This window comes from Ochotona princeps, chromosome 26 (assembly GCF_030435755.1).
Source record: "Ochotona princeps isolate mOchPri1 chromosome 26, mOchPri1.hap1, whole genome shotgun sequence".
Lineage (NCBI taxonomy): Eukaryota > Metazoa > Chordata > Mammalia > Lagomorpha > Ochotonidae > Ochotona > Ochotona princeps.
The window spans coordinates 24,230,152-24,248,672 of record NC_080857.1 but is presented as its reverse complement, the minus strand read 5'-3'; the positions used below and the strand labels follow the sequence as shown (position 1 = coordinate 24,248,672).

At 41.2% G+C, this 18,521-nt stretch overlaps 1 protein-coding gene across 4 annotated transcripts in view; it reads left to right on the top strand.

Annotated features, from left to right (window-relative positions):
- GPHN (gephyrin) overlaps positions 1-18,521 on the top strand; it is a 352,857-nt gene that overhangs the window by 308,535 nt on the left and 25,801 nt on the right. For all 4 annotated transcript variants that reach the window (XM_004584467.3, XM_058655546.1, XM_058655544.1 and 1 more), the window contains one exon: positions 2,766-2,887. In XM_004584467.3, the coding sequence (XP_004584524.1) occupies positions 2,766-2,887 (122 nt within the window). The remainder of the gene's footprint in view (positions 1-2,765; positions 2,888-18,521) is intronic.

Here is an 18,521-nt window from a genome sequence, read left to right as displayed (position 1 = left end):
AGATTGTTAAAAATCTTTCTCACTGTCTCTCCTTCTCCATGTAAATCTACCTTTCCAATAAAAATATATACATCTTTTTTAAAAGTTCAAACAGTATAACAAATGCCTAGAATTAGGAGCTTTAGCTGTTAATATATGATTGGGTCTGGAGTGGTTAACTAGAGTGAATAAAAATATAAGGTGAGGAAAGCAATGAATTAGGAAACTCTTAATAATTCACACATTTGGGGAAAGAGTGAGCCACATAAGAATGGGAGAGAAAAATCAAAACTCAAATGCTTTAAAGCAGCAAAGTAGCGTGCCAGGTGCACACCACAGGCAGGAACTAAAGCTTAACATGTGAGACAGCCAGGTAACAAAGCATGGAGATGATGGGATCAGTTCGTTTTTTTTGTTTTTGTTGTTTTTTGTTATTTTTTTTTACTTTCTATTTTCTTTTTGTATTTTAACTGTATAAAGATTCAGTCATTATTCTCAAGATGGCTTGAAACAAAAAATAGGATTCACTTGTAAAGAGGTAGATGAAGTTTTCTCTGGTATATTCAACCTCATAATCTTCCATTCAATGTTATATGTTGTTTTTGAAAATATTCTATATGTCCCAACCCTCCTTTAACTAGCTAATATTTGTATATGACAGTTTTACAAACAGTTGGTTCATCAGTGATCTGTAAATTTTTTTATTATTTCTGGATCTGTTTGCAGCAAATTAACAGGATCATCAGTGGCAAAGAAAACATACCAATAACAGGAAACCTACTTAGCGAGTGGTCAGTACTCTTATAAAAAAGGGGGTTATAACTACAGTTTTCTGTCAGAAGCAACTTGTCTGATTATCATAGAGTTTAAGACTTATAAGCCTTGGCCTTTATAAAATTATAATTACTTATATGTGTGTTAATTGAGATCAGAAAATTGTCCATATTAGCATAATAATAGTGACTTTGCAAGCACTCCCAGGGCTAAGGATGGAAGTGGGTTACAGTGTCACATGGCCTGTAAGCTCAATTAGTACAATATTTAAAGGTCAGCCTTCTAGATGACAATGAATGATACGATCAGTTTTTCTGCAGCCTTCCTAAGTAGACAGCCGATTCCAGAGCTCTGATTGTTACAACATAAGGCAAAGTCTGACCATACAGTACCAAAAGAAGACTGATGGTTGTACAGCTATAGCTTGCAACAATCGATATATGAAACTCCAAGTGAGCCCAGCGCGATGGTGTAGTGGTTAAGGTCCTCGGCTTGCACGCTCCAGGATCCCAAATGGGCACCGGTTCTAATCCCGGCAGCCCTGCTTCCCATCCAGCTCCCTGCTTGTGGCCTGGGAAAGCAGTGGAGGATGACCCAAAGCCTTGGGACCCTGCACCCGTGTGCGAGACCCTGCACCCGTTTGGGAGACCAAGAAGAGGCTCCTGGCTTCGGATTGGCTCAGCTCCAGCCGTTTCTGCCATTTGGGGAGTGAATCATCAGACGGAAGATCTTGCTCTCTGTCTCTCCGCTCTGTGTATACGCCTTTCCAAGAAAAATAAAATAAAATAAATCTTAAAAAAAAAAAAAGAAACTCCAAGTGTTGGCCATATCAATAGCCTAAGTGTCTGAAATGTACAACCTTTTCTCCAACTTCCTAAAATAATAGTTCATGTTTTTCACTTCAAAGAAATATCTTCTTTTACATTTCTGCATCCAAACGTATCTTAAAGCTGACATATAACTACGTTAGCTGTGTATCTATGTAAGTTAAGGTCCCTTAATGTTAAGTATTTTATGATCTGATAGTTTGTGTTCACATTATAAATGAATTCCATCTGTACTCCCATCTGAAAGTAACAATTTGAGAGCAACTGGTTGGAAAGCAGTTTCATTCCAATGAACACGTTTTCGTTCCACAGAATATATTATAAAGAAAGGAAAAATCACATTTACTATATATTTAATCTGTATAAATTGCGCTTATTACCTCAATTCTAACAACTGCCTTACAAAGTACTTAACATTACTGTATTTTATAAACAAACAAAAAAATTAAGACAAAGAGTTTCAAAACTGGATTTGAACCGTGCCTTAGTCCAAAGTTCTTCTTACTCAGACTGCCACATTGCAATATGTTAATATTGATCACCTACTGGTTTTCTCTGTAGACATGAAAATAGTCATAATCATAATAGTAATCTCTAAAGATCAGTTCAATTCACAATAATAGAATTTGAGATTTCTGTATGCGGCTAAATATTACTTGTTTAGTTTTGTTAGTGTCAGAGATGAAATATGTCTCCCTCTCCTTTAGGTAAGTTTAACTTGTTTGATAGTATTGATCCACTTGAAAAAGAGATCAAACAACTTGAACCTATAAGAATCATTTACATTAGAGCTGAGAATAACGTGTCACACAGGGTCTACCTCAAGTGTTCTCAGTGAAAGACAATTTGGAAAATAATGTTAAGAGGAAATATCATTGTTTTCTTTTTGCTCAACAATAACCATTGAGAGAAAAGCCCCATATTTTCGTGACAGTGTTGTTGGATTATAGCCAAACCTGGTGTGATATTTGTCCTCTTACTCAATTACAGTTTTCTACATGTTTTCTGGATTCTTGGGGAACATTTTCGCATCATCCTATGCTTTGAACATATAACTATACGTGTCAGATACTATTGTAGGTGCTGGATATACTACATTCTACTCAGAAGATAGATTTTTTTTCTTCCCATTCACCTCAAACAACGTTTTCCTAAGAAAGTAACTTGTGGTTTTTGGCCTTGTAGTTGCTAAATCCTGAAGATGACCTCTTACCAGGAAAGATTCGAGACAGCAATCGTTCAACCCTTCTAGCAACAATTCAGGAACATGGTTACCCCACAATCAACTTGGGAATTGTGGGAGACAAGTAAGTATCGGATTGGATTTTGAAGATTTTCCTGTACACGTGTGAGTTTTTGGAGTGCTAACTAGGTGAATTTGCTGCCAAAGAGAAATTCAATGCTACAATTTTCACTTATTTCATTCTTCAGAAGCTAATAATTATACATATATATATACGTTATATATATATATATACACACTTATATATACTGTAGTGATTGCCATATTTTTGGAGTGTCTGTTACAATAGGAGAAATTATTTTTCTCTCCTAAATATGAAAGTCCACAGAGATGATCTAGATAGTGTTGGTTTTATCCCAGGAAAATAAAGGTGTTATTGTTACTTCTCTCCATACTTTCACTTGTTTTAAGAAAGAAAACATATAGGGGAAGAGTAAGAGAAATTTTCAAAATTAGCATATCCTGATTTTTTTTGAAGCTTAGGTGCAGTTGTTTTCTACGATTTTTGTATTGATTTTTTTATCCTTATGTCATCCAAGTAATCCAGCTTCACCCACTTGAAAGTGCAAAGGGCAGCACAGTGACTGTCCCCTCCATCCATGAGAGCCTATTCTTCACACTTACTAAATTAACTCAGCTCCCTCTAAAATTACCCAAGGATTTCTGAGAATTTCTGGCAAGTGTTTCACATGTGATCAAAAACAAATCTTACACTTTGTGACCTCAGCTATCTCTCACCAGATGCTAGTGCATCTGTAATAATATTGAAACATTAGCCTGGTAGGCACAAAAACTAGGAAACAATTTGGCCTTGTAGTTGCGTGGTGCCCTGAGGTATCACCACACGTCATTACCCCTTACTCCCTTAGTAACACCTCATCCCTCAGTAAGGCTCACCATGCATGCATCCTGCTTTCCTTCAGAGAGGGCTTTCCTGAGACACAGGGGGATTTTGAAGACTCTGCCCCACCATTTCTCAAAGCACATGGGGGTGCAGTGAGCACCATGTTAGGCTCCAACTGGACATACTCCCAACCTTGACCACAGCATCTTGCCAGTGACCTAAAAGGTAGTAGCTTTCATAGCATCTCACCTTTAAAAGTTTGATTTTTTTTTTTTTTTTTTTTTGGTTTTTTGGGGGGTGAAAGGGGTTGGTTTTTTTGTCCTTGTAATTTCTGTCTTTCAGAGAGAACACTGGAATAGAGGCTAATTCTTTCATTTTAAAGTCTTCACAGTTTGTATTTACCTTTCTTTGACTCTAAAGTTTACAACTTAGTAAACAGCTGACTTAGAGCCCCTGCTGATGAAATAAATGTACTGTTATCCTGACTTAATACTAAGAATGCAATAGAAAGAAGCCGCTGGGGTTGGAGCAGCGGTGAAGGGAGACTGTAAGCCACCTATTTGAATTGGGCCCAGCAGTAACCTCCTATTGTTTTATATACATTTCAAGCACCGCAAAACTATGCAGGAACTGCACGGTGGCATAGCAAACTAATCCTCTGCCCATGGTACTGACATCCCATATGGGTGCTGGCTCATGCCCCAGCTGCTCCACTTCTGATCCAGCTCACTGCTAATGGCCTGGGAAAGCAGTCAAGGATGGCCCAAAGCTTTGGGACCCTGCACCCCTGTGGGAGACCTGAAGAAGCTCCTGGCTCCCAGCAGTGGCCGTAAGTGGCGACTTGGGGAACGAACCAACAGAGATTTCTGTATCTTCTCCCCTCTCTATCTTTCTCTCTGTAATTCTGACTTTCCGTTAAGATAAATAAATCTTAAAAAAAAATGTGCAGATATGTCTTTTAAAAAGACAAGAATCAGTGATAAGTTCAAACTTGGAGCTTGGGTCTCTCAGCAACGTGGTGGCTCACCTGCAGGGACTGTGTCCTGACAAAGGAGTTGCCCAAGTGGTGGGCAAATCCTGGACTTGTCTAGGCCCGAGAGATTTCTCCCTCCACAGTAATTACACTGTGAAGGGATCTCAGGCAGCTCTGGTCCCTGGCTCCGCCCACCACTGCCATCTTGGTGGGAGGAACACAGGTGAGTTGGACCTTGCGGCTTAGATGTATTAACCTTGGAGCAGGGTGGTGGCTGCTGGGGGGACCTGAGCAAGTTTGGACTCAGTGCTTGGGGCCCTAGCTCCAGCCTCAGCTGCCAAGCTGTGGGCAAATCCTGAGCTTGTGGGTGAGTTCTGGGGTTTTGAGGGGAGTGAAATTACTACCTAGGTAAGAAATGAATGTAGGTGTAGGTGAGAAATGAATCCTGAGGGACTCCCAATGACAGGGCCACTGTACATGCAGGTAACTGAGGGGACCCAGATCTCACACATGCCAGCAGGTGCTAGGCCCTTGCCCAGCATAGCCTGTCTTTCCATCTTGACCTTCTATGAGCTGGTGAATGCTACAGCCTGGCCTGCCCCACACCCTGTTTTAGAATTCACATGCAGGTGCTGCTGCCTGGACCTGCCCGGACTATTCTCGGTCCCTATACCTGTGAGGTTTGACAGGTTCCATGGTCACACCTAACTCAGCCCATCACCACCCCAACTCTTGAGCTAACTAGTAAGACTTGTATTTCCACAGGCTTTGACCCACATATCCCCCACAGAATCTACTCTGGATCTGGTTCTCTCGCGTGGTGGTTAGTGTCGTGGCCCTGCCTAATATGACCTATCCCCTGTTTCAACAGTCAGCTACTGGGATGTAGCCCTGCTAGGTAGACCCCAGCCCTAGCTTTCATGTGGACTGGCATGTGGTGGTCAGCAGTGTTCCATGCTAACAAGCCTAACTCAGGACTCCCATGTGGGCTGGTGACTGGTGCATCAGTCTGACCCGTACAGGTCTTCTGATCTCTCTCTCCGAACCACCAGGTCTCAGTCCCCTCACTTACCTGCACCCAGCCTTGCACTTACTTAGCCCAGCCTATGCTAGACCCATCGTGGTTCTCATGAGCTAAGCTAGGTCTCTGTCCCTGCTAAGCCATGTGTGAGCTGTGTCTGGGTGTGTACCAGGCTTGGATAGGATGTAACACCCAACAGTAAAAACCAAAATGGGTGAAATCCAGTCAGCAAAGGCCATTGTTCTTGCTAGGATAAGAGGTGGACTAAGTAGGGCTGACCCACAGACCCACCAGTGTGCATGAGATCTGGCAATGGGAGAAGTTCTGATGGAGAAGCATGGGCAACTCCTCTGTCATGACACAGTCCCTACAGGTAAGCACAAGGAGCACAACAGGGAGCAGCCCAGACCAGGCTAAGGAATCACACCTCTGGCTTACCTTTGGCTCAGTTCTGGGGCAAACTAGGCTGGGCCAGTTGGTACTATCCACTGGTGAATCCGAGCACCAGAATGGAATGTGAGTCAGGCCGGGTCAAGCCACAATACAAGCCAGTTCACATGAGGGGCAGGACTGGGGGCCAGCTGGGCTAGGCTAGGCTAGGCTAGGCTAGGCTAGGCTGTAGCCCCCACCAGTGTGAGCTGGAATTGGGGTTTGGCCAAATAGGGCTGGATTTTCAGAAGGCCCTGTATATATGCTACCATTGTATTACTATGAAGACTAAAATACCATGAGAAGGCTCATTGTTGACACTATTATTTTTTCAAAAGTTTTGTTTATTTGTTTGAAAGGCAAAGTTACAGGGAGAGAGGGGAGACAGAAAGAGAATCTTCCATCTGCTAGTTCACTCCCCAAATGGCTACAGCTGGGACTGGGCCAGGCAAAGGCAGAAGCCAGAAGCTTCTTCCAAGTCTCTTACATGGGTGCAAGGATCCAACTTCTTGTTCCATCCGCTACTGCTTTCTTAGGCACATTAGCAGGGAGCTGCACCAGAAGTAGAGCAGCCAAGACTCCAACCGGATGGATGTTGGCACTACAGATTTTAGGTTAACCCAGTGTACCACAGCACTGCTCCCAGATACTAATATTTAACTGTCTGACATCCACACTGTTATTCTGTGGTAAACATTTCTTAATAATGTTGACATTACAGTTAACACCAAAATATACTTGAAGACACCATAAGGAGCAACTAAACTGTAAGCAAGTATAACAATTCAAAGACTGCAAATCTCTGGTGTTATACAAACTCTTTTCTCTGACAGTGATGCCATACATCAAACTAAGAACAAATTTTTTTTAAATCCATTGATGCAGAAACAGGTACTCACAGAGTGTTGTGTATTCAAGAGATCCAGAATGAGTGATTTAAGATGAAGAGGTAGAGTGAGGGAGAAATGAGTTGTAGCAAAGACTTTGGAGTCGTGTGGGACATTAGTCAATGACAATCCCACCTGGATTAACAAGGGAGTGATTAGAATTGAGAAAACCAATGCAGTTTGGTTATTCATTATGTAGTCATACTGTCATTATGTACTGGCTGTGGTCTTATGTGAATGAATCATCTGAAGGTCTTACTGAAAAATGCTGGGAATGATTCAGCAAATCTTGGATGCATAGATTTTGCATTTCTAATAAGCCACCTTATCAGGATCCTTGCTGGCCCATGGGGCATAGGAAGTTACAAGAAAGTAATATATTCACTCTTGCACCTTCTATGAGTTTTAAGTCAAATATTATTTAAGATACGAAGTTGAACCAAATATTGACCCTGCCCTTAGGGAATTATAGCTTAATAGCAATCATATTTTAGAAAGTGGTTCTTCTCTAAAAGATTGGTAGAATTCAGCAGTGAAGCCATCTGACCCTGGGCTTCTCTTTGTAGAGGAAGTCTTCATCACCAATTCAGTCTCCACCTTGATGATTGGTTTAATTAGGTTTTCTGTGTCTCCAAGACTCAATATTAGTCGATTGTATGAATCCAGAAACCTACCTATGTCTTCTGTATTTTCCAGTTTGTTGGCATATGACTGTTTGTACTAATTCTTGATGAATCTTTGTATATCTATGCTGTCTGTTTTACATATTTTTATCCTCTGATTTTTACTTATCTGTGTCTTTCTCTCCCTCTATCTCTCCTTAGTTGGGCAAATGATGTATCAATTTTTTGTTTTTGTTTTCATAAAACTGGCTCTTCAATTCACTGATTTTCTGTATCTTTTTTGTTTTAATTTTAGTTGTTTCTTCTCTAATTTTCGTTTTCTTTTAACTTTAGGTTTGGTTTGTTACTGTTTTTCTAGGTCATTGAGATGCAGTATTTGATGCCTTTCTGATTGCTTGATATACACACTAATTACTATGAACTCTTAACACTAGTTTTGCAGCATACCCTACTTTTTCATATGTTGTGCTATTATCTTCACCACTGTCTGTGAAGTTTTTGATTTCCCTTTTGATTTCTTTTATGACCCACTCAGCATATGATTCAATCTTCATGTATTTGCATATTTTCTAGAATTTCTTGAGTAACTAAATTCTGCTTTATTCCTTTATGGTCAGAAAAGGTACATAGTAGGATGTCAGTTTTTGTAATTTGTTAGGCTTGCTTTATGGCACAGCGTGTGGTCTGTCCTAGAGCAAGTTCCATGCACTGATGGAAAAAATGTGTGTTCTGAAACTGTGAGATGAAATATTCTGTAGCTATCGGTTAAGTCCATTTGATCCATGGAATAATTAGCTCTGTTGCTTTGTTGATTTTCTAATTGATCTGTCCATTTATGAGGGTGGGGTATTGAATACACATTATTATTCTATTAGAGTCTCTATCTTCCTTTAGATCCATTAGCAATTTTTAAAATAATAGGCACATATACATTTAATATAGTCACTTCTTGTTGAATCCATCTTTTAATCATTACATGATGTTCTCCGTATCTTTTAACAGTTTTTGTGTTAAACTCTATTTTGTCTGAAATAGCTACAGCTGATGATTTTTCCTTCAAATTGACATGGCTATCTTTTTCCATCGTTCCATTTGCACTGTGTGTATATTTTTGTTGGTGAGATGTGTTTCTTCCAGACAGCAAATAAATGGGTCTTTTTTTTAATCCAGTCAACCAATTTCTGTCTTTTGATTGGAGATTCAAGAGGTAAAACTTTTATCCTACCATTTTCCCTTAGTCTCACTGTTTGCTTTGGATTCCCTGTATACTTCGCTAGGAGATTCCCTACCTTTACATGCCTTGGTTATATAGCTCTCATCTTCTATTCTCTTTCATTCTCTCACTCTGTCTCTGCGGATGGGTGGTAGCAAATTGTTTATTTCTGTTTGTTTTGGAAGGTCATTATTTTACCACTTATAAATGAAAGCATTGCTGAATACAGTATTCTTGGTTGGCATTTTCTTCTAGTACCTATACTATGTCTATTCTCTTCTAGCCTGTAGGATTTCTGATGAGAAATCAACTGCTAGTCTAATTGGGAACCCCCCTGAAGGTAACCTGGCATTGCTCTCATGTATATTTTAGACTCTTTCCTTTAGGCTTTACTGTTGAAGGTTTGATTGTAAAGTTTCATGGTGAAGCTCATCTCTGATCATGACTACCAGAAGTTCTGTGTGCTTCCTGTACTTGGATGTGCCTTTCTTCCTACACATTAGAAGATGTTTTCTTCTGTTATTTTGCCGAATATGCCTTCTAAACTATTCTGTTTCCCACACTTGAGGGTGTTCCATAAATCTTGAACACTGTCCTTTTCTATTTCTCATATTGAATTCTGTATTTCAAATATTCCCCTTTGATTTGTGTTCAAAATATTAATCTCATTGCCAAGTTTTTATACATATCATGTATGGATTTCTATATCTCAATTATTTGTTTCTGTGTGCTTTTCAATACTGTGATTACTTTTTCCCATTCATCTCCATGCATTTCATCAGTCTCTACCTCTTTGCATTCTAATATTGCAGAGTTGTTGTGTTTATTGGAGAGTCACGTGTCTTGTTTTTGCTTCCTGTATTTCTGTATTTGTTTTGGGGCATTTCTGGAAGCACTTGTTAGTTTTTCCCTTTGATGGTTTTTATCTTTGAGCTGTGCCTCTGTGGCTTGGTGAAATGACTGTTCCTTCCATGGATATCTGGAGATGTGTTCTGGATCTGGCCGGAATATGCTGGTCATTGACTGTGGAGTGTGAGTTCAAGGTGACACCCAAGTTTGACTTGGTGAGTCTCCTCTTTTGTCAGCATGAGGAGGCAGTGTTCATAACTGTTCGTGTAATCACGGTCTCACAATCTGTCTTTCAAAGTGATCAACGATCAAGGTTAGCCTACAGTGACTACAACCCTCACCCCAACCAGTGCCTACACCACCTGGAAGATTCACGCAATTCTTTGTTCAGAAACCCAGCTACACACCATACACTTCCTCACATTCACAGAATTCCCACAGTCTTTGTACACATGGCTCCCATAGTCACAGGATGCCAAGGATCCACTTCACCCCACAAGCCTTCTCTGACCACAAAGAGAACAGAGCTGTTCTAGATACCAGCTACCTACGCATGTCCTGCCTTGGCAGCTTTCGCCTTGGAGCCTATGGAAGGGTGGCAGTGGGTGCACACCTCTTAGTCCCAGAAGTGTGCACAACTCCCAGCCACACCACTGGTACAGACTCAGTCATTGGGAATGCAGAAGTATCCCTTCAGCCGCATCCCCTAATTGTGTGTGCCCAGGCAGAGCCAATAGCACTCTCCAGCCACTGTGACTTTGTCTTATTGTGGTGGTCTCTCCCTGCTGGTCTGGGCCCCCTTCAAAATAGCACCTTCTCCCTGCTGAGCCAGACCTTGAGAGGGGAGGACGCATGCTCCTCTTTCACAATATTCCACCAGAATCCTTCCCCACCCCCAACTCTGGCTACAGTCCAAACCCAGAGTCAGTGTTCCGTGTCAGCCAACGTCAGCAGTGATTGGCTGTCCCAGGCTACTCCCACCTTTCTCTCTGGGTGTGTTGTTTCTCCAGTCGCTGGCGTGGGTCTCTCCCATGCTAAGTGATTACAGCCTCCATGCAGTATGTCTCCACTTTGTAACATTTCCATGGCAGACATCACTCCAGCTCTCCCTGGGAAGGCACTTCACACACTTCTCATTTCCTACCCTTCCCTTGCCAAAATCAGCACTCCTTTTCCCTATTCAGCCTTCTTAGCAACTCAGATTTCTTTGAGAAACTTCTGTCTCATATATCCTAATAAACAGGGTAGAAAGGAGGATTTGTTCACATTGAGCCATTGTTGTTGCTTTCCTACCAGAGTAAGAAATTCCTTGAAGATTGGGACAGAGTATGTCTTAGTAGCCACTCTGTGCACAGCATTTTAATTAAAAGTTACATCTCCCAAATCAGACAGCGCTACCATCTTTTCCTGCACCATCTTCTCTTTCTGTGAAACCTAGACAATTACACTGTATAAATGTTTAGAAACATTTTACAAGGGTCCTTTCAAAGCAAGACCAAAACCCTTGTCTACAGGAGCAGGCTAGGAAGTATGGCAGTGACAACTGAATTGCATTAGTAAACAAGACATGTTCCCCCAAATAATATACAGTGCAGAATTTTGTGGCTGGTGTGGCTATTTTTATATTTCTTCCTTCTCCTCTTCACCCTCCTCCTCTCTTATTCTCCTCCTTCTCCTTTTCTTCCTCCCCCTGCTCCTCTTCCTCTTCTGCTTTCTTCCTTCCTCCTTCTTCCTTCTTCTTCCTCCTTCTTCCTTTTCTTCTTCCTTCTTCTTTTTTCATGATATAGTTCCATAGACTCAGGGCTATCCTTTTCCATCCTCCCCAGTTACCCTCCCACACACACACTGATTTTCCCTATATTTTTACAGTAGTATAGTCCTTTGGCAATGGTCATCATTTATATTTCTGAAGAAAATATTAGAGAAGGAGAGGAAGGGGGAAATCCCAAATAAATTTAGATGACTTTAAACCTATTTATTTTTATTTGAAAGGCAGGATGACAAGATAAGAGGGAGCTCTTCCTTCCATTGCTTCATTCCCCCTAATGTCTACAGCAGTCAGAACTGAGCCAGCTAAAGCCAGGAGCCTAGAACTTCATCCCAGTTTGCCACTTGGGTTGCAGGGACCTAAGTACCTGAGCCGTTATTTCCACAACAGCAGGAATCAGAGGAGGCGGGACTTGAACCAGGCCTTCCAATATGGGATATAATCATCCCAGGGGCATCTCGGTCTGCTGTGACACGGTCCCACTGAAACCCCTGCCTCTAGCCTGATTTAAAAAAAAAGAAGAAGAAGATCTGCTTCCTCAGGCTTAAATGGATGGCCCTGCATATTTACCTCTTAAATACGGCAAGTAATAATTATGATGCAGATATGTAAAATATACTCATTTATTTATTTTTAAGTAAAGCTCACCGTTAAGTGACTTTACATCCTTCCTGAAGTTGCTTTGAGCTGTTGAGCTTTCAGACAGCAGAGCAATGCAAAATTTAATACAGGTTCTAAACTGCTGAGTTGCACCATCTAGCCTTCAAGGCTTGGAGGACTGAGAAATTCCCACAATGGGAGAAGAGTTCTCCCCTTGGAAAGGGGCCGTCACAGACGCTTGTTCTGCTCCAGGCTTGCTGGGCTTCATCGTGGATTAGCATTTTAGATTTGAATTGCTTGCTCTTCTGCTGCCAATTTGCAGCACTGCCTCTCCACATTAAACATGAAACAGAAGGAGGGAATAGCAAATTGGATTCTTATAAAACTGACACATCTAAGAAAGATTTAACAGCACAGTGATTATGTAGACAAAACCAGTGCCTTAAAATTCTAAGTTGTGAACCAATACATCTGAATGCATCCTAACTTCTTAGGGCTTACCTAACATTCTTAGAGTTAGGAATTTCGTAACCACCAAGGAAAATTTAGATCAAAATTTGGTTCATTCTTGTCATCTTTATGAACTTCTCCCTTCTCTTGTGGAATGAATACCCTTTTCTGTCCAAAATGCAACGTTTTAATTTGTGAATTAATCCGATGGATTTGTTATCTGGCCATTTACCAGAAGTCTCTTTTTTCCCATTGGTTGATAGTATGCCTTCTACCTGAACAAAGTGTGTCCTTAATGACAAGATTGAGAGTCTTTTTTAATGGCTACCCTAGTTTCATTTCTTAATCTTTAACAGTTACTATTGTAGCTGATGTTTCTGTTTCTTCTAAGAATATCCAAGTATTTTTTTTACCTTGGTTTTCCTACCATAACCTAATTAAAAAGTAATAGTTCTCAGAAAACCATTCTGTTCCACTCGTCTTTAAATTATTTCTCCTTATTTGGTTTTTCATTTTAATTCATATATTCTAATCAATAAAAAATATTGTGATAGCTTTTTCACTCATTTTCCTATTTTTTTTTTTAAAATATGTTTTTGGGCCCGGCACCATGGCCCAGCAGCTAAAATCCACTCCTTGAACACGCCAAGATCCCATATGGGCGTCAGTTCTAATCCCGGCAGCCCCGCTTCCCATCCAGCTCCCTGCTTGTGGCCTGGGAAAGCAGTTGAGGACGGCCTAAAGCCTTGGGACCCTGCACCCAGGTGGGAGACCTGGAAGGAAGTTCCTGGCTCCTGGCTGCGGATCAGGGCAGCATCGTTCAATGTGGTCACTTGGGGAGTGAATCATCGGACAAACGATTTTCTTCACTGTCTCTCCTCCTCTCTGTATATCTGACTTTGCAATAAAAATAAATCTAAAAAACAAAATGTTTTCTGCACAAGCCCGGAAATGTACAGGCAGTGACCAAACCTCTGTCCACTCTTCTTCCTTCCTTTTTTCTCTCTTTCTTTCTTCCTTCTTTCCTTTATTCTTCTTCCTTCTTCCCTTTTTTATTTTTCATTCCTTCCTTCTTTCCTTCCTTCCAAGAGACAGAAAGATAGAAAGGCCCTCCATCAATCGATTCATTCCCCAGATGCTAGAAATCAGCCAGTGGCCCAACGCTGGGAGCCAGGAGGCCCACCCAGGAGCTGCACGTGGGTGGCAGGAGGCCCATCCAGGAGCTGCACGTGGGTGGCAGGAGGCCCATCCAGGAGCTGCACGTGGGTGGCAGGAGGCCCATCCAGGAGCTGCACGTGGGTGGCAGGAGGCCCATCCAGGAGCTGCACGTGGGTGGCGGGAGGCCCACTCTCGGGCTATCACCACTGCCTCTGAGAACGGCATTTGCAGAATGCTGCAATGGGAGCGAGAGCCCTGGATCAGACCCAGGCACTCCACTGCGGGACTCTGCTCTCTAACTGGAGTCTTAACCAGTAGGCCAAACACCCTCACGCTTCCTTCTTTATAGGACTACACAGTGTCAGAGCTCCCAGTGGAACTGAGGGACAATGACCATATGCAGTGCACAGTTCCACTTCAAATGAGAAGTAGACACCCAGAAAATATTTGCAGCTGAGAAACTATCGTCGTTGTCCTCTGATGAAATTAGTATGTGATTGGCATATGTCCTGAGCTACTTTTTGTTATCATGATATGACTAACTGCCACTATTCTTAATCTACAACTTCTGGAACTTTTTCTCACTCTGTCTGTTGTCATCTTCACTCATTTTAAAAATGACACAGCTTGCAGTTGCTCTAACAGATGATACAGGAAACTAATTAGCAGCTGTTGTCCATCTGTGTGTTTATATTAAATATTTTAAAATAAAAATGCATTTGCATTCTGAATATTCCATATGAAATTCATAAATCTTAAGCTAGGATAAAGACTGTCTTGGTTTTAAATTTTATAGTAGGCTTTATGATAAAGTTAAAAAAAAAACTATTCCAAAATCAGGATTATAGTGATTTAACGCAGATGTGCATTTTCAAAGAAAAAAATCTTGACTGAGTGCACCCTCAAACAACCAATCATTGCAGTCTGGAGGATAAGTGCTTAGTGCCCCTAGATGTATTATTCCTTTACAGAAACTTATCACTACATATGATTTTGAGAAAGCCAAGCTCGTTCCCTGACAGATGTATTTTGAAGAGTGCTTTTCCTTTTTCTATCTTTCTCTTAGGTTTAAGTTTCTTTGACATGTGATTAATCTATCTCCCGCTTGAAAGATGAATATCATGGCATTAAGGAAAAAAAGATGCTTTTTATTTTTCTTACTGAAGCCAAAAACATTTGCGTGTTCCTGGTATTTAAGAAGTGAGGAAAAATAGATATGACAGACAAGATGGGCATTGTATTTAAATGCTCAAATCAGTTTCTCCCGTTGTCCTGCAATCTCTGTGAAAATAGTCACTGCATGTATTTCCGTAGCACCACAAACTTTTAAAATTAGAATGAACTTCGAGGCTGATATTGTAGCACAGTGGTTTAAATTACCACCTGGTCATGACAGGATTGCATGTGGGTGCCAGATCTATTCCTGGCTACTTCACTTCTTTTTTTAAAAAGGATTTATTTATTTTTATTGCAAAGTCAGATATATATAGAGAGAAGGAGAGTCAGAGAAAAACATCTTCCATCCGATGATTCACTCCCCAAGCGGCCGCAACGGCCGGTGCTGTGCCGATCCGAAGCCAAGAACCAAGAACTTCCTCCAGGTCTCCCATGTGGATGCAGGGTCCCAAGGCTTTTCCAGGCCACAAGCAGGGAGCTGGATGGGAAGTGGAGCTGCCGGGATTAGAACCGGCACCCATATGGGATCCCAGCGTGTTCAAGGAGAGGACTTTAGCCGCTGGGCCATGCTGCCGGGCCCTGGTTGCTTCACTTCTAATTCAGCTCCCTGCTGGGGAAGCAGTGGCTAATGTCCCATATGGGATCCCAGTGCGTGCAAGGCGAGGACTTTAACCATTACACTATTGCGCCAAGCCAAGATTGCTAACATTGGATCTTCCATACACCAAGTGAATTTTTGTAAGGAACTGTACTCCTCTTCATCTACAAATATTTTATTTTGAAAGTATTTTAATCTAATAATATGCTTTATTATAATTAAAGTTTATTAGTATTTTGTAATTGTTCCTATTATCTATTCTCTCAGCAGTTTTGTTTCACTAGGAGCCATCCAGAATATTATGTTCATTTTTCACCCTCCAGCTGCTGACTTTTTAAAAAGATTTATTTATTTTTTATTAGAATTTCAGACTTACATAGAGAAGGAGAGACAGAAGGCAAGATCTTGTATCTACTGGTTCACTGGATGGGACACTGGATGGTCAGGTTTTTGTTAACTTGAAACAAATTGATCTCTGTGAGAGAGAATATGTTCTCCCCAATCTTCTAAGAATATAAGCTTATTCATGTCCCTTTATTTTATGCAGCACTTGAGAAAGCAGAGCATGAAAGCCTGCAGTTGGCAAGATTACTAATGAGGGCATCGCTTCACTTTTTCATGCAGGCATGATGGAGGGTCAGGAAAGGACCTTAGATCTGCCAGAGGCACCACCCTCCCAGGCTAGCAGATGAGCTAGTTGGCAGGTGACAGATATGCTACTCTGTCTTTAAATATCATTTTCTTTCTGTAAAATGGGCATAATAATACTTCCATAGGTCTACCACACAGGTAACATTGTGAAGCAATAAATGGGGAGGTACCGTGCAACATAAATGAAGTTGAACAAATCCTGTGACTGTACACATTGGTACTTGTCTCTGTAATGAGCCGCGATATCTGACCAGATGCCCAGACATTAGAATTGTGCAACAGGAAGTAAAGTGATGGGGCAAAGAGGGATGGAGAAGGGAGGGCCCAAATAACGGGCCCAGCTGTGCTAGTGGAAAAGATGACCTTTCCAACTTTTAAGATTCTGTAACTTTGTGAATCTACTAACTACAGAATAGAAAATAGCTTCAGGTATTGTTTTTACAGTATAACATAGTTACAGTGAGGATTTGGAACAACTCCTATACTAGTCTCCTTTCTGTTATTATAAAGATATACATGAAGTAGGCTATTTTTTAAGGAAGAGAAGTTTATGTGAACTCATTTCTAGAGTCCTAATTCAGGCTGGCACCCCCTCGGTTTTGGTGAGATCCTCATGGCAGAGGGTACCACGGTGGCTGGAATCTGTATGCAGGAGAGAGATCTCATTGCCACATCAGGTCCATGGAGAGTCTGGGATCCCATAATCTCTTCTGAGAACATGTCCTCAAATGAACCAAGGGCCTCTTGAAAGGTTCTGTGCTACTTCCCAAAACCACTACTCTGGGAACCAAGTTATCAACACATAAACCCTGGGAGGACAAGTTCAAACCATGTCCAAACCATACCAAGCTTTTCTAGTTTACGTCTTCAGATTTTATATGAACAGTTGACAACTCTGCAGTTTTATAGAAAAAAAAAATGTTTCCTGGTTTGAAAACAGTAAGAAAAAAATCTGAGAAGTATGTTTGTGGTCATCCTCTCGTCCCTATTAGGGCCCTTTTCAGTCTCAGGCTACATGAATACCATGAGGCTGGGTATGTCGCTGCTGCTTTATTCCTACTATTTCATGATAACCCTGTATTGTCAGCTTCTGTTACAAATGGCGTCATTGCATGTTGTAAGATTGGTGAAATGAACTAATGTCTGTACTAGCAGAAAATTGTATGTTATGGATAATAACCATTATCCCATTACCTGGACCATATTCCACATGATGCTATGTTTGCGATGTTCTTCCCATTTGCTCCACTTGGCTCAGATGAATAATGTTATGCCCCTTAACACTAGCAAGCCAAACCCTGCGCCTTAGGAACCCATCACATGCATATTGCACAGCTTTTTCTTCCAAGCAAAACGAAAAGGATTCATCTGTTCAAAATACTTAGTTCAAAAATACTCTAAATACACCCATCATTTTGTATAATTCTTGTCAGATGTTTTGCCTAAGCAGTTAAGTTTTTCATGTTCACATAGCTTCCATCTTCATTAGATACCTGGACTTTTTTCATTTCTTCCATAAGCGATGTTGATCTCTTATTTTCAAATTTTTATTTTTGTGCCTTTTCCTTGGGCACTCAACTTCCCAGAGCCAGAGAACCCCCAGGAATACCCAGTGTTGGAGATAAAAGGAGATTTTTACCCAGCTCCCGTAAATGGAATTATTCAGCCTGGAACCAGTTCTTCACTGTCATTTGGACTTTTCACATCTTTAAGTCCCAATACATGATTTTCTCTACTGTTCATGGATATTCTCCATAGTTTAAAAAAATTTGTGTAACTGTTGCCAATAGAGCAGCCAAACAGCAGGCACACTTAACAACCTTTCTTGAAAACTTGTTTGCTCAAGGTACTCCCCCACAAATTTTTAAATTCTCATAACAACTGTGTTGTCCCTGCTTAAAGGAGTGCTGAGACAAAGAGAACTTACTGATCTTGGCCAAGGTTGTAAATCTCCATTGATAGTGGCACCAGGATCTAATATTGGGTAAATCTGACACCAGGGTCCACACTGTGTATTAATGCCCCCTCCCAGCTAGTTTATCTTTTAGAGAGCTTGTAAAGGGGGTGGCTCAGATCGTTGCCAGCTTTCTGTGCAATGCCTGCATAAAGAAGTGAAATGATATCCCAGTTATGTCTTGTCATCTAGAGCCACTAACATTGACTTCATAATCACTGACACCTGGGAACATGAGGGTTCGCTGCACTTCAGGATTCTTCCTTCTGTCTTTCTCCTCCCTCAACACCTAACATGAGCACCTAGAGAGGAATTAAGCATGGCTTCTGACTTTATACTACTTGAGCTTAGTGCCTCTTGAAACCCGACTATAGAGTCCATCTCAGCTGCTCCCTGCCATCCTGTCCATTCGCAGGTCCTCATGCTTGGTGCTTTGTGACGATTGATAAACCTCAGGTTAGGCCTCTGCAGCACTTCTAGAAGCCAGAATAGAAGACCCTTGAT